This window comes from Porites lutea, chromosome 2 (assembly GCF_958299795.1).
Source record: "Porites lutea chromosome 2, jaPorLute2.1, whole genome shotgun sequence".
Classification (NCBI taxonomy): Eukaryota; Metazoa; Cnidaria; class Anthozoa; order Scleractinia; family Poritidae; genus Porites; species Porites lutea.
Window position 1 is genome coordinate 30,102,987 of NC_133202.1, and position 15,711 is coordinate 30,118,697.

General features: G+C 40.0%; 1 protein-coding gene across 4 annotated transcripts; it reads right to left on the bottom strand.

The window, feature by feature from the left end:
* Window positions 1-1,622: 1,622 nt before the first annotated feature.
* LOC140928256 (uncharacterized) lies at window positions 1,623-15,636 on the bottom strand. 4 transcript variants are annotated; one of them, XM_073377985.1, is made up of 6 exons: window positions 15,465-15,636; window positions 15,182-15,353; window positions 6,904-7,682; window positions 6,341-6,609; window positions 2,616-5,558; window positions 1,623-2,573 (listed from the first exon to the last, which is right to left on the bottom strand). In XM_073377985.1, exons 2-6 carry the CDS (start codon window positions 15,341-15,343, stop codon window positions 1,642-1,644), a joined length of 5,085 nt encoding a protein of 1,694 aa, XP_073234086.1. In that variant the 5' UTR covers window positions 15,344-15,353; window positions 15,465-15,636; the 3' UTR covers window positions 1,623-1,641. The 4 variants fall into 4 exon arrangements, with proteins under 4 accessions (XP_073234086.1, XP_073234087.1, XP_073234085.1 ...); XM_073377986.1 differs by having other exon boundaries at window positions 1,623-5,558; window positions 6,955-7,682; XM_073377984.1 differs by having other exon boundaries at window positions 1,623-5,558; window positions 6,359-6,609.
* Between the last annotated feature and the right edge of the window lie 75 nt (window positions 15,637-15,711).

Here is a 15,711-nt window from a genome sequence, read left to right on the forward strand (position 1 = left end):
TCCATTTAGAAATAGAAGAAATATCAATCAGTGAAAATAAACGAAATTTACGGTAACACTGGGTTATCTAGCAGCAAAGAGCTGTAAATTCTTACATTAGTTCTAATCTTGCACTGAATTTTACGGCCGCCATTTTGAATCAGCAGCCATGAATGGCACTTGTTTTCAAAATCCAATAGGATTTATCAAATTTAGCATTTCGCCTGAATTTGTGCCCCTGTTAATGGATAAAGACTTGCTCCACAAGATTTTTGTACCATTACGTGAGATAAAACAAGAATTATACTCTAAAAGCTTTCAGGTAAATGACCTACGTGAAAACCTACCTCCCCACGTTGAAAACGCACGTCGTAAAGCTCAAACGTGACGCGAAAGACTTGTCACGTGACCTCCAGCGGTTAGAGGTTCGCGGTAAACTCGGATCTAAAACTCTCTACTGTCAGATGAATTGACTGAAGCCTCGTGACAAATTCCACGACTTGAGAAGGGCGCCGATAACCCATGAACAACAGCAGTTTCTCTGAGAACTTTTTGTATTGATGACGTTGAACGCGTGACGAAGCCCTTAGAACGTCTGCCTGGGAGGCTACGTACTTGAAAGTTTACTACTTATTCATGTCATTTGAATTTTACCATTCAAAGATCTGTGTTCTCAAAATACAGAAGATTACACTTCCAAAGAAACTTTCGTATAAACTCTGCCCTGAAAACATTTTGCACACTCAAATACATCTCCACCATCAGAGACCGAGAAACAGGTGGAAGAATTCAAGACTTCAGCAAAAGTCGGCACGACAAAGTTTTCGTTTGAATTCTCTCGCCCCGACGCCGCTCAGGACGGGTCTACGAGGATGACGTAAATATACGTAAATACAAGGAAAGTAAGCAACAAAACGTAAATACAATATACATTTTCAAGGCCAAACGAAATGAAATAACGACACGTTCTACTAAGGTGGGCCAGTCTAGAGAGGTAAGATTTTCAAAAGACACAATTATCGCCCAAAGCCCATTTTACCAGATTTTTGAATTTTATCCCATCATTTGTTGGGGAAGAAGCTGGAAATAATATTGACAACAGCCGAGGTGATTATATGGAAGTGAGTGTCAACATGGGCTTCCCTTCGAAAATGTCTTAATCCCTCAATAAACTAGACTTGACACGTCACTATTCTTATCTACTAAGAGGATAATACACCAACCGTCCGGATGAATGGTTTGGTTAAGCTTGCAACTACAATCATGGACAAAAGTCTTAGGACACTTTTGCATTTCTGGGGCGTTTTCCAATTCACACAGGTCCAACCTCTCCACACAAACAATGTTGGACGCGTGTATGCAGAATTTTTCTTCGAGTTTCAACTTTGTACTGGGTGGGGGGAGGGAGAACTGCGAGAAATTTTCGAAACGGATGCACCGTTTTAAGAGGGAACCGAGAAATGACAGAGAAATATAAATATTGCAGTACTGTCCCAATCCCAGTCCTGGACTTTTGTCCAAATTGTAGGCCTTTCAAGATATGCCAGTCACAATAAATGCCAAGTAAACTCGATCAGATAATAATAGTGACATATCGAGTGTAGCATACTTTATCACAGAGGGTAATATTAAGTTTAAAGCTAAAAAAGGTTCTTGTCATTTTTAGTTAAGTATGCGAGGAAATTTCTGCGCACCAGAAGCACCTTCTTCAGCAGGCCTCTTAGCGGTAGCTACTTTTGTGTCCTTTATCACAGACTGTAAGAGCTGGGACTTTAAGCGGATATACAGCTCTATGTGCTTCATTCCTTTGACGTGCAAGTTCTTGGCTGTCAGTGTATTGAAACGACAATTACACAGTTTGCAATAGAAACTGGACATCCCAGTACCGTGTACTCGCACAATAAACTCGGTGCCGATGGCATCTTTGGGTTGGGAGGACAAAATTTCTCTTTCGGTTTCACGATAACGATCCGATTCAGATTGGGCTTTCGCTTCTTCCTCGTGCCTGGGATTTTGTCCTGTTGTCTCAGCTGTTTGCGAAGATGAAGCTGGAGTACTACCGAGTCCTGGCGTCTCCAATTTGCTTCCGGGCTGATTCTTCATTTGAGCAAGACGTTCACTGACTAACTTTGTGCCTTTGCTTTCTGCCTGGTTGCCCTTCTTAAGAATGGACTTGAGCGGTTTGGCCTCTTTTTTGTTGTCCCCGACGTTAGGCGGGACTACAGACACATTTTCGGAATTGTCTTTTATTGCCGAAGTCTCTTGGATCTGATCATGCTCCGTTTGTAAATGTGGTTCAAAACTCTGCTCAACACTATTTGGCTCTTCAGGTTGTTGGTAACCCTCGGCGTAATACTGGCTCTCATACACGTCACTATCGTCATAACCCTCCTGAGGCAGAGTCTCAGCCCCTTCAACTTGATACTCCTGTCCTTCATATTCAATGCCTTGAGTGTACTCAGGGCCCCACTCTGACTGTTCAGCAGGGTATCCTTCCTGGTACTCTTCCCACTGCCCTTCCACCTCACCCTGACCCCAGCCTTCTCCAGACTGGTAGGCAGCACCATCTTCACCATACTGCTGCCACTCTGCTCCTTCTTCAGCATATTGTTGACCCTCTTCAACATAATGGTAACCTTCTTCAGTATACTGATAACCGTACTCATCATAAGTAACAGCCTCACCCTGCACTGCCTCCGCCTCATGATGCTCTCCACCCTCAACATACTCCCCTTGGTATTGCTCATAAGCTTCGCCTTCAACAGGATAATACAAGCCGTCCTCAGCAAGATAATACTCTCCTTCATACTCGGCACCTGCAGTTTCACCTTCCACAGTACCTCCCTCCACATATTCACCCTCATACCACTCTTGGTAGTTCTCTCCTTCTTGGACGACACCAGCACCAGCCACCTCACCCTCCTGAGGATAGGTGTAATACTCCTGCTCATATCCTTCACCCTCTCCTCCCTCTTCATAATAGTATTCACCTTCTTCACCATGACCTGGTTCCCACTCTTGCCCCAGATCCTCGTCGCCCTGGTACGAACGACCATAGTCCTGTTCACCCTGAAACTCCTCAGCAAACCCGGCTGTTTCATAATCAACATTGGCTTCATTTCCGGTATACGATATCTCAGAGTAATGCGCATCACTATTATCGTTATCGAACACTTTCTCTTGAGAAGGAGGAGGAGCACCGCTGCTTTTTCGTGGACGGCTAACATCTGGCAACAAAGGTGGCTCTTTGGAAACAGGAATGGTGATTAAATTAGCCCTACTTTGAGAACTTTTTGAGGTCTCTCCTTCGGTTGACGATCGGCTGGCTGGACGGGTTGAACTTTTACTTCGTTTAGCGTAATGCACAGTTATCATATTGGCATCAAAAGCACCAGAAGAGAATTCTACGATTCTTTGATCGTAGGGCTGTAAATACTTGGACTTTTCATCATTACTAGAGGGGAAGTCATCTTGTCCAGAAATGCTACTGTAAACTGACTCATCTCCGGAATCAGCGCTATCTCTGTCATACTTCTTTTTCTTGGACTTTTTCTTTGCCTTCTTCGACTTCACTTTTTCTTTGTCCTTCTTCTTTTGCTTGCCAGGAGGGGACTTGGAAGGCTTCTTCTTAACATCGACAGTCCTTTCAACTTCTACTTCCATATTTTTACTCTGTTTTGTATCAGTCGACCATTTAGGCTGATCAATTTCGATATTTTTGTTCTTTTTGGCGTCAATCAACCATTTAGGTTGATCGATTGTTATTTTCAGCGAGCCCGCTTTCATCTTCGAGCTAGACTCATCAAGGACTTTGTCACCTTTGCTCTTCTTTTCACTGACGATCTTCACTTCTCTTGCAGGGGATTCTTTCTCTTTCTTTATGAAAAGAGGAGACTCCTTGCGCTTATCACTTTTTAAAATCACTTCTCTGGAATTGTCAGTCTTTCTTTTGACGTCTTTCCTGTCATCGAATGGTCTTTCAGGTTTCTCCTCTTTATCTAACACACTTTCTTTCTGGTCTTTTAATTTTCCACCTTTAGTTTGTTTGAAGCCTGCTTTTGGGTCACTCTTTGTCATTTTGACATCCGATTTCCCTTTTAGGGCATCTTTTGACGTCTTCTGATCTGAATTCTTGCCTGGTGGCTTCTTATCGACGAGGGCCTTGTCTAATGGTTTCTTTTCTGGTGGTTTCTTATCTGATAATCTTGTCTCTGATAGCCTCTTTTCGTTCGTCTTGTTGCTCGATTGTTTACTATCAAATGGCTTTTCTAATGGTTTTGAAACAGAGTGATCTTTGACCTTCTTCTGCTCTAGCTGCTTTTCCATATGTTTTATATCGTCTTTTAACTTATCCAAAGACTTCTCAGACTTTTTGTCCAAAACATACTTGCTTCCACTCTTCCCTCTATGGTGACCACGTCTCTTTTTGTCTTGATCTCCATTAAGACTGTCAACGCTTATGCTGCGCCAGCTATGACAAGTACTACAACTACCACTGCTGCAAGTACTGCAATAGCTACTGCTTCGACTTCGGCTTCGGCTTCTGCTACCTCTTCTTCTGCTTCTACTTCCCCTTGGACTGCCAGAGGACCTGGAGAATCTTTTGTGCTTTCCTTGTCTGGGACTGCGTGATTTACTTCTCCGAAAGATATTTCTCACTGTTGCCCCAACAGGAGGTTGGGCTACGCCTCTGCCTCTTCCACGTGCCGCCAAACCTCTTCCCCTAGAAGCACCTCTTCCTCTATTGCTCGGACCTTTACCTCTAACACCTCTTCCTCTGCCTCTCTGAGCAATCCCTGCACCTGCCCTTCCTACACCAGGCTTCTGTTGGAATCCTCCTCTGCCACGGTTTCCACGGTTATTGGTCAAGATGTTTCCTCTTCCTCGGGTGCCACTCAAAAGTTGAGGGGCTTTTAAACTAGCGTTTTCCTTTCCTTCTATTTTCTTGTTCTTATCTCCCGGGTTTGACCAATTCTGCGTTGTGAATTTTCCTTTGCTGGGAGGTTTCACCTGTCTCTTTGCGCCACTGTTAGCTCCAAAGTCGCTATTCTCAAAAACTCTCTCAGAACTCCTGCTGCGCGATCTTGATTTCGTCTCCGTGTGTCTTGGAAAGTAGCCGCTCTTCTTTGGTAACAATGGTGGCGACTGATTGCCTTTATTTGACGGCGTTTTCTGAGTACTTTTACCTTGTGGCACTTTGACTTGTCTCGGCATAAACCCTAATGGAAACAAGGGTTTTGGCCCAGGTTTGGTGGTTGAAGGGGCAGACAATTTTGAGCTAGTGCCTCCAGACGTTTTGTTTAATGAGACACTTTTAGCGGGCTTAAGCAATGGTGCTAAACTGCCTCTTTGCCCACTGTTAACGTTCTTATCATCTTTACTATATGAATCTCTCTTTTGTGTTTTAAAACTTGATGGTTTGTCTTCCTTATGGTCTTTTCTGTCACGGTTCAGCAAAAAGTCATCATCGCCGTAGGTTTTGCCATAGCTTTTACCTCGTCCTTCAAGCAACAAGTCAGAAGATTCATTCCAAATGCTGTCTGTAGTAGTTCCTCCCGCAGCTGTCTGGTCTTGCCAACCTAATATAACAAAGCCTGGTTAACACTTCAGCATCAATATAAAAATGCAATTTTATTTAATTATTTTCGTATACTTGTCTTCGAAGTCGCGGTTTCAAAGAATTCTGGTCAATTCTCCTACATGACATTGGTCTTTGGTCTGCTAGTGAACTACTGGAAGGCTAAAACCTTCAGAGCAGCACGCTCTCAGAATGAGGAGTAAACAACAAAGCGGGATATTGGAAAGGCAAGTTGACAAATAGGCAAGTTGCCCGATCAACTGTAAAAAAATGAGGACAATTAACTTACTTACTGTGCCCTACCTGACTGATTAACCCTTGATAATACCTAGATTGAAGCGTTCCTAGAAAAAAGCTTCCATTTTGAAGAAACAACTATTGATAAAGACTCGTTTATTAGAGGAAAAAGAGGATTATGTAGGTAAGTGCTAAATTACATGCATGTGTCACATTACTTAAGCACAACGTGTTTACCACGTCCTTCTTAATAGGTATCCAGTGCTGGTGACGGCTGTGGTTTAAGGAATAGTACACTAAAGATAAAACAACCCACTGTATCTTAGAGGTCTCACGAAGTCGGCAATAAGGACAATGGTTGATAAAGTGAAACGACCCTGGAGAAGAGACTTTTCACATCCAGAACACTTAGCTGGATGCCACAGTAACGTTTCACTACGATACTGCAGACTTGAAATCTGGTTTTTGTTTAAATAAGTGTCCGACCCTCTAGATATTCATTACTGTTGCTATAGCCTTAAGACTAATTTAATTCAAACTATTAACCTGTAAATACGAATGTACCTGGTTTGTTTCTTTGTTGACCTCGGTCAAATCCAAAAAATGGTCTTCCAAGCTCAAAACCAGTTTTGAACTTCTCGCCTGCCAATCCTGCTAGCTCTGTCACTGAGAGGTCTCTAAGAATTTCACTGCCCAAGCTTCCATAGTTAGGTGATTCTCTGTTTTGATACAAAATGCGATCCAAATCTGCCTCATTACTAAATTCGCGGTCATCATTTTTAAATCTAGAGTCCACGTTCTCCAAATCATTGCCCCTAAGAAACAAAGAAATCATTGTTAACATGAAAAAGTGCTTCCCAGACAATTGCGTTTCACAATGCGGGGTGCAAAATGCACTTTAAGGAATAAAAAAGCTACTACTCAGGGTCAAGCAACTGCACATTTCACCTGCCACAAGGCTTAGGTGGTAATGCATGGAAAAGGTTTTACATATCAAAACTCTCGCCACATAAGTCTTGATAAGGAAGCAATTAAAATTTTACCGCAGTCAAAGTTGATCATTAATTCTGTAGTCATCCCTGTTAGAGTACTTATGAACTGGTCCATACCTTAGCCCATAATCTAAGCTTCCTCTTCTATCTTGCTTACTAGATCTGTACCTGCTACTTGTATAATCTCTGTCCTTTGAGCTGTCTCTGTAAGTTTTCTTGTCTTCTTTCAGCCAGTCCTTCTCTCTATAATCTTCCCTAAAACCAGCATCAAAGTAGTCCTTGCTACCAGGCAGTGACTCCAAAGAAAAAGAGCCAAGAGTTCCTTGGCTTGACATGGTGAAAATGTCAGTAGAAGAGGACACCCCAAGGCTTTCTTTGTTTCTTTTGCCATCAACTTTACTGACAAAGTCCTTGCTGTTATATCGTGTTCTGTCCTTACTGACATCTTCATCTTCCCATTTACTCTTTTGGTACTGTTTTAGTACATTTCGTAAATCATCATCACTATCATGGCGGCTGCCAGAAGTTGTACTGCGACTACGCTTTGTTGGGGTGTCCTCTCTACTCTTTCTGTAGGAAGAGGATGATCTGTCATCTGCAGGGCTGTAACTCCTTTTTCTTGAGCGACTGTCATCATGCTTTCTTAGCTGCTGGTCTCTACTGTCCCTATAGTCATTCCTAATGGATTTTGAGCTGCGGTAGTCACGCGCATCTTCTGAAAACTCATCTAAAATTGGACCTCTGACTTTATCTCTTGAATAACTGTCCCTATTATCTCGCCCAGACAATAACAAACTTTCTTGAGAAAGGACAGATCTTGATATTTCTTCTTGTAGATCCTTCAAAACAGCCTCTCGTTGCAATTGTTCTAAAGTGCTGTAATTTGATTCATTTCCCTGAAAAAAAGTTTCAAAAGAATTAAAATCTCTTGAAAAATAGTTGCTTCTTTAACGGTTCACCAAAACAATGAAAAGAACAAAAAAGCTCCTAGTTTAGTGGGAAGCAAAGTGCATTTCCCTTGTTTGTCAAAGTTGTTTCTTGATGTTTTGAGAAAAGAAGAGCTCAAGTATTTTATGTGTATTACCAATTTTTGTGCCCACCAAATCTCACCTTTTCTACCCCACCAGGGTGTCTCCTTAAGTTTTAAAGTAGCTCTTAGCCAAATGAAATGGACAACTTTCACGAGGTTTCTCTCATGGAAGAAATTATGTGTAAGCATGTATTCACCCTTGGGGATAGCCTGTTCCAAGCGTTCAGATAGTGGAGAGCGGTGCGAAGTAAAGAAAGCGATGAAAAGTAGAGGGGAACTGGGGAGAGAGGTGCTGGAACGCTTGTAAGAATTTTTAACAAAAGTGCGTTCCGGTATACCAGATCCTGGTATACCCTCTGATTGGTTGATTTTGACAGTTTTTGTCAACAGTGGAGCGTCTTCGATCACAGAGAGAAATGCGATATGGCGGTGATGACAGACTCTACGTCCCGTCACGCTGAATTCGAACTCGCAACAAACACAGCGCTGAGTGACTTTCCAAATGTAGTGGCTAAACGCGAAGAGCAAAGAAACTGTTTAAAACACGTAATCGGTAGGATAGATGTCTTCACAATTTCACCGACTGGCTTTGGGAAAAGTTTTATTTTCCAGCTTTTTCCTCGAATAAAGCGTGCGTTGGAATGAAGACAATACGATTGTGTAACTCCGTTGATTGCCATCATGAAAGACCAAGTGGAACATTTGAACAAAATCGGAGTAGCGGCGGCAATGGTGGAAGAAGATGTGGATGAAGCCGTTAAAAGTGAAAGCTGTGAAATTGTATACTGAAGTCCCAAATCGTGGTTTTCTAAGGAATGGACAAAAGGACTCCAAAAAGGAAAGCTTGGAAAGCAAGTTGCAGCTATCGCTATTGACGAGGTCCAGTCAATCATCGAATAGTAAATTTTCCCTTCAATATTATTGTTGTGCATTACTTGAGTTAACGATCTGTATTGAAACGGCTTTCTATCGAAATGAGCGAGTGTTTGTCACTTGATTCATAATTTTTTGGTCACGTACACGCTGAAATCATGTTTTAAAGCTGTTTAAAGCCGTAAATAAATTCATTGTACATGAATACTTCTCCCGCTCTCTATTGTCTGAAAGTCTTACATTAGGTTTTTAGTAAGACTATGTATACATAATATTAATTTTTTATCTGGGAAATTTTACTTTATTCGCAAGAAAAATAATAAATGTATGGGGCTGAAACACCAGTCATGATTGACAAGTGAAGACCACCTACAGCTGATGCGGTCTGACTGGGTGGAAGAGTCTATTTAAAACAAATCTTGCGGGCGTTCCCTCTCTCACCTCTCCTCCTCCCTCGCTTTTATTTTTTCGCGCTCCTTTTTACTTCGCACCGCTCCCCACTATCTGAACGCCTGGAACAGGCTACCTTGGGGAGAGAAATTAGGGTAGGCAAATTCACTATATAAGAATTGGAGTTACTGGCAAACAAAGTGTAAGGTCTCTCATAAGATGTTTACACCTGTCATCCTGTTGAACAAAGTATAGCACTATTTTCCACATTCAACAAATGCAGGTTCCTAAGCGGTACTGAGCCACTAGTATATCTTTTGGAATTCCAGACTAAGATTATGCTCACCACTGAATTAAGTAGTCATTAAAGAATAAAAAAAAATCAAAAATGCTTGCCTACTGACATTACTAAAACTGGAATTTGAAAATGCAAGAAAATTATACCTCAAAGCATGAGAAGTAAACAATAAAATAACCTATGACAGTTGCTCATATAATGGAAATATAGAGGTCAACTGATCAACCAATTTCCCAAATTGTTCATTAACATGTGCTTTGTATACAGTCTGTATCCTTATCCTGCCATTATAACCTGAACAATATATTTTAAAAGTCCTGAAAGAAGAAGAGAAGTTCAAAGTCAGCAAAGAAACAAAAGGAGATAAGTTAAAAAGAAACTGACTTTCAATAGTTAAATGTGATGCCAATAAACCCATTAATCCATAGTCGCCAGATATTATAACAATCATAATAGTTATCATACATAAGTGATACTGATTATTGGAGTGGGGTAAACAATACATAACAAGGACCACAGTGGCAGTACTTCAGCCAAGCTATCACAATTTGTGAGTGTGACCACAGACCTGCCAACTCTCAGGATTTTGCTGAGTCACACAACTTTCTATATGACTCACCCTTACAGTGACTGCTCTTCTGGTAACCATTCTGTTATATAGCTAACTATGTTGTAAGGTAAACTTGCACTCTCAGACCCAATGAAAAGTAACAAAAGTAGTATCCAATTTATTCTTCAAGAATCTCCACATTTTAAGGTCAAATTCAAGATTTTTCTTTTTCAGGATTGGCAGGCCTGTAATCTCCAACTCATCTGTTACCTTAAAAGAAGAAAAAACTGCCCATGTAACAAAATAAAGAATATATACTGTGACCTTAAGAGCCAAAGCAACTGCTAAAACTGTAAAGAACATCACAGTTTCACTGCAGTGAGGGAACTTTTGGAACTTACATTACATGACCTCTTACATAAGGTCCAGAGAAGGTAGCCCCAACCGGTACAAGTCTAGTGGATTGGATTGGATTGGTTTAAATAACACCCAGGGATAAACTGACAACCCAACCTGACCATAAAAGCTGAGAAGAGGAAATTTGATCATCCTAACCTTGTAGAGAGCCTAACATGCCCAGGGGGAGGGGGGAGGGCTCCCGTGTAAAAGTGATGAGGAGACTTGCCATCTCGCTTTGGGGTGTAAATTGCAGATTGCAACCCGCCCTCGGGCGAACATGTAGTCTGAAAATGGCAGAATTAAGAGAACTTCTGAATATCAAGTAAATTAAAGGTCAATGACAACGTAATCAAATTGATAGACCTTGATGATAAGTCACTACCATGGAGGAATTGCTCTTTATAACTGATTCTTCATGTTTTACTCTCAAGATGGTTGCTGAAGGATGCTTATACACTGTTAGCTTATGCTTATAACACAGCCCAAAGGGCAGCATAGCACAGCTCATCTTGCAGCATTAAATTTAAACCAAAGCCAATCCAATGCACCATCCTTAATGAAAAGTGGTACATCACAAGCTAGCGCCCCTTTCTGTTTGAATTGCACCCGTTAGCATGTGTGCACCTTTCCTGCATGCACTTCAGGTTCACTTCCAGTTTTTCTACTCACACATAAGTGTTTTATAGATGTTTTTGAAATACATTATCTGTTTATTGACACACAATAAATGTATTATGAATGTAACTCTAAATGCAATGGTATGTCTGCTTTAATTCATTTCTCAGAAACATTATTTGGGTCTTGTAGTTCTGAAACATTTTTTCACTTATACGCCCCTGCCGATATAAGCCCCTCCGTTTATAAGCCCACCCAAAAGCCCTTCTGAAGTTACCTAAGTTCAGGGCTTTAACATGGGATTTTACGGTATTTTGCTACTACTGCATGCCACAACTAAAAGCCCACACCTAAACATTTTAGGAATAAAAAATCAAATCATTACCACAGAAAGTTTAAAAAATTTTGATGCATGTCATTTCTGACAATGAAACGTAAGCAATCCAACAACATACCCTTTAAACATCTGGTGACTTGAATGGTTCCACAAAAATTTACAGATCCTGACTTTCCATAGTGCAGATCAAAATATATTCTGTTACTCTATTAAGACTTGTTTGTTTCCCAAAGGGCAGCATAGCACACCTCATCTTGTACAGCGAATCTTTCCCCTTCAGGAGGATATTAATTGGATGAACAATTTTTCAGGACCCTGTCATCACCATGTTACAAATGACAGTCTTGCAAAACAGCTGTGTTCGTCAAAACTACCAGACATCTGCTTGATAGGCTTAGATGAACCGACTGCACCAAAAAATGTATAGGTTTTTGCCAAGGCCTCCTCAGTAGTTTCTGATAAAATTGCTTCAGTTCATTAGCATCAAAATAAACTTCTCAGGTTTCCATCTGCCAGTGGTAATGAACTTTCAGGTAGAAACTTGTTGGATCAATGAGTGGTTAGAAAAAGCTTTGACAAGACAATTATTAACATATGACTTTAGTACTTCAAATTGACAAACAGATGGTCAAAAGCTTAAAGCGAAAAATCTCTATAGGAATAGGAATAGCCAACAGACCTGTTAAAGTTGGTACTTTTCTTTTGTTGACTAGCTTTAATATCCTTTGGTTTATTTTCCTTATAAAGGAGAACTGGATTGGATGTTTGGTAATAAACACTTGTAGCCTACTGTAAGAAGCTTAAGTATACGGGTGCGATATTTTACCGGAAAGGGAGGTGAATACTGCTTACTAAACCAGATCTTTAAAAAAGAAATTGATCATGACAACTTTAACTGATGAGTAAATTACATGAACATTAAAAACAAATGTTTGTTACATTACATTTGACAGTTAGCTATGGCAAATGGACTACCCACCTAGTGGATGTGGGAGGGGAAAGATAGCCCAGCCTTTGACAGAACCAACATTAAAGATAGCAGACAAATAAAGGGTACCATTAGTTTGATTAGTTACTTTAGGGCAGTCTCTCACAATAAAGACAAGCCCTAACAGGAGAACAATGTGCTCAACTTGTAAACAGAACTTCCTCAAATTGAATTGTTGGGGAAAGCATCCAAATTCAAACGATATGTTCAGTTGCACCAAGAATTTTGCCTCATAGTTATGCTGAATGTTGGAAAGAATATTTAAGGCATGACGCCCATGCAAATGGTCTTATTCATTCTTGCCTTTGTACATTGCCCTTAACATACATTGTAAGCATTACATAAGTTACCCATTAGTCCTCTCATGACTGCCTCTCAGACAACTTTTTTAATAAAGCCAATAATTTTAGTGTGTGCTTAACAAAAAGATGAAACAAAGATTTTTTTTGGCCTTTGTTAAAATTAGTGCTAAAAAACTTTTCAATTTTAAAAGTAAAAATTCTCTGAATTTTTCCTTTCTATATGGAGGTTTAAACTGTTCAGCAAAAACTTTTAGCTTATGACTGAGTTACACAGTTTATTTTCAGTAAAATATATTGGACAGTACCGGCAGATACATGTATCTGTAAAAACACCTTATGTTATTAAGCAGGTACCATATTAATTATCTTTCTACTAGGAACAATACTTACAGAGGGCCATCAATACTTACAGGGGTCGTGCTAGTGAGGGTTTAACTGATTATTACTAAAGGTTTCTAATAGAAAGTAGAAGGCAGGTTGCAAATCATTCAGATGCTTGATCCTGCAATATTTATGACTAACTTCACAATAAGCATGAATCTTTCTTCATCCATGATTGTCTTTATATGAAAATTTGGGGAAAAAAACATGGCAGATGATAAGGGGAGAACCCTTTTAAGTCAACGATTCACCATTAACAATCTTGACCTGTCCTTCTACTATTGTTATATACACAATAAAAGTTGTTGCTGATTTGTCAACTTGTTTGTTCTCACTTTTACATGTTTGTATCTAAGCAATGCAAATATTGGTTTTTTTTCCCAAAAATTTGCAATCTGGCACAGATAATAAAGAGCCCAGTACTGTGTGGCTTACCAGACAGCATGCAGCAATAATTACTCCTGCTGGTGAAAATGTTACTGTCTGGTACATCCCACTTACAGCAGGGTTGTCAAAAGTAGCCGGCTGCCAGCAAAAATCACCACCTACTTGGTTAGTATCGGCTGGCTACTCTGCTTGGCATTCCTTTACGGATGGCATTTTGTAAATAAAATAGCCCTGGACTGGCCGCTAACTTTGACAACTCAGCTGTCTACTTCAAAACTTTCTGACACCCCTAACTTACAGGGTACAACTTGCTCTGGGGCAAGCTGGAAATTTTACTTTCTTTGGAACCTGTAATGGTGTACACAATGAAGAGGATGATAAAACATTTAATGTTTTAGCAATGTCCATGTATAATAGGCACAAATCAGGTATTTTTGACTTACAGTGTAATAAGGAGAAACAAAAGGCAATGTTGGCAGAGCAAAACCATAGATATCACTTGTAACAAAATCCCTGTTACAATTATCCTGAAAGATTAGTATTGATATTGTTAACCTTCAAATACCAATGTGGTACCCTAACCAGGTTATGCTATACAGCAACTTGGTCGCCCCTAGAAATGCACTTTGCCCTTGGGTGACAAAGAGGTCTTAACTTTCACAGAAAGCTCAAGAGGTGAGCATCTTGGATGTCACAGGTTAGAGGTTTGGGACTCCCAACAGACTTACTTAAATACAGCATGCAATTTAGCAATGACAATGATAGCATGCAATTTAGTATGAAAAGTGTATCAGGGTGAGTCTGTTGACGAGTACAAAATGACAGGCTATTTATGGCAAGGGTATCAGCAAAATGAGCACAACAGAGAAAACGAAACCATAAAAGCCAGTGACTTCCGACTTAACTTCCAGCAGGAAATAAGAGGATAAAGAGAGGGGTGGGTATTAGACAAAACACAGGGTCCAAACAAAATTACTGTTATATATATTATTTGTGCTCTTTGGATTGCAAGTTATTAATTTTGATCTCTCTTTAAAAATAAACATTGTTTTAAGGAAGTGTGTTTTCAAAACAACTTCCTTCACTGGCAAGTAGTCAAAAAAACACCTTGCTCTTTGGACAAAGCAATTTTCTTATATTTCTTCACGCGTTATTAGACAATTAACTTTGGCAAGGTGTGTAAAATGTTATACTCAAAGGTACAAATTCATCCAATAACAAACAGATTTATAAATCTCTCAGTTTCTCGTTTGTAATTTTGATACTATATATTTATATGTTCTTTTAGAACCACTAAGATTTTGACCTATTTATCCAAATGACTTTACAGTCATATATTGGTTAATATATTCATGGCTATTTTTCTGGTGATTCATACCCATATTTTGATCTGTGTATGGTGTGAGAACTTAAGTCAGCTGTTACCTTCAAGGCTTAAGACCAAGTAAAAACAGTAATGATCAGTATGCTTATACACCTCAAATTAGCTGTTATCTTCATGACTTATGGGCCTTGTTTCATAAGACCCTGGAGACTTGACAGTTTAGTGGAATACAGAGAACAAAGAGGTACAGTTTTTTTTTTCGTTTTCATTTCTTTGGCTTTTTCCTTTTTTTACTTTTCATGCTGTGGTATTGTGCTGCAAAAAACGGCAGTGAGATGAAAATTAAGAGGTATTAAAGCTCTTTTGTCACATGCAGCAAAGTTTCAGGAAGTCAGAGCAAAGACAAAATATTTTACGCTGACTTCATATTTTGTGCAAGCGAATGAATAAATATCTTTATAGTTGTCATTTATATAAGACGGCTTTTCCGGCTGGTTGTTCATTTTCCTACAAAGACTCACCACATTCTTGTCATCCTTCCAAAATGGTTTCTTGTCTCGGTCGCCATCTCCTCGACCTCGTTGATCTCGGCTCTCCGTCCGAGGTTTAGAGGAACTTGACGGACCGTATGAGTCTCTTGGCCTTCGTGTGACAGTGTAGTCGATAGTTTTCTTGCGGTTCATAGCCCTATTTCTTTAAAAAGGTTGAATAACGAAGAAGTTCGGTGTTATTTTTAAGTGCTAGATCAAAGCTACCATCGAAATAGTATACAGCACTAAAAACAGACTATGGCTGACTTCTCACCTGGGGCCAAAAGCTCGTTCTATAAACACTTAATTTTCTATATCGCGTCAGTGTCGAACTAATGCGTTTGAAGAGTACCAAATCACAACATAACGGTATGAAAAGCGAAATAAAATCAATAATATTCAACCCTTCCTTTCGAGGGCCGACCATACGCCATTTGCACACTTTCCTACCCACAATCACTTGGGACAAGTCAGCACGGCAAAAAAAATATCCCGAGTCGGGGAGGGACGGGATGGTGACC

What these genes read in the sequence shown, in the direction of transcription:
- LOC140928256 (XM_073377983.1), bottom strand. Translation starts at nt 15,343, where the DNA reads ATGAACCGCAAGAAAACTATCGACTACACTGTCACACGAAGGCCAAGA. An exon ending in GGAAGGATGACAAGAATGTG is followed by an intron (nt 7,683 to 15,181) that starts GTGAGTCTTTGT and finishes ACTTTTTTTCAG; the next exon opens with GGAAATGAATCAAATTACAG. An exon ending in AGCTTAGATTATGGGCTAAG is followed by an intron (nt 6,610 to 6,903) that starts GTATGGACCAGT and finishes TTTGTTTCTTAG; the next exon opens with GGGCAATGATTTGGAGAACG.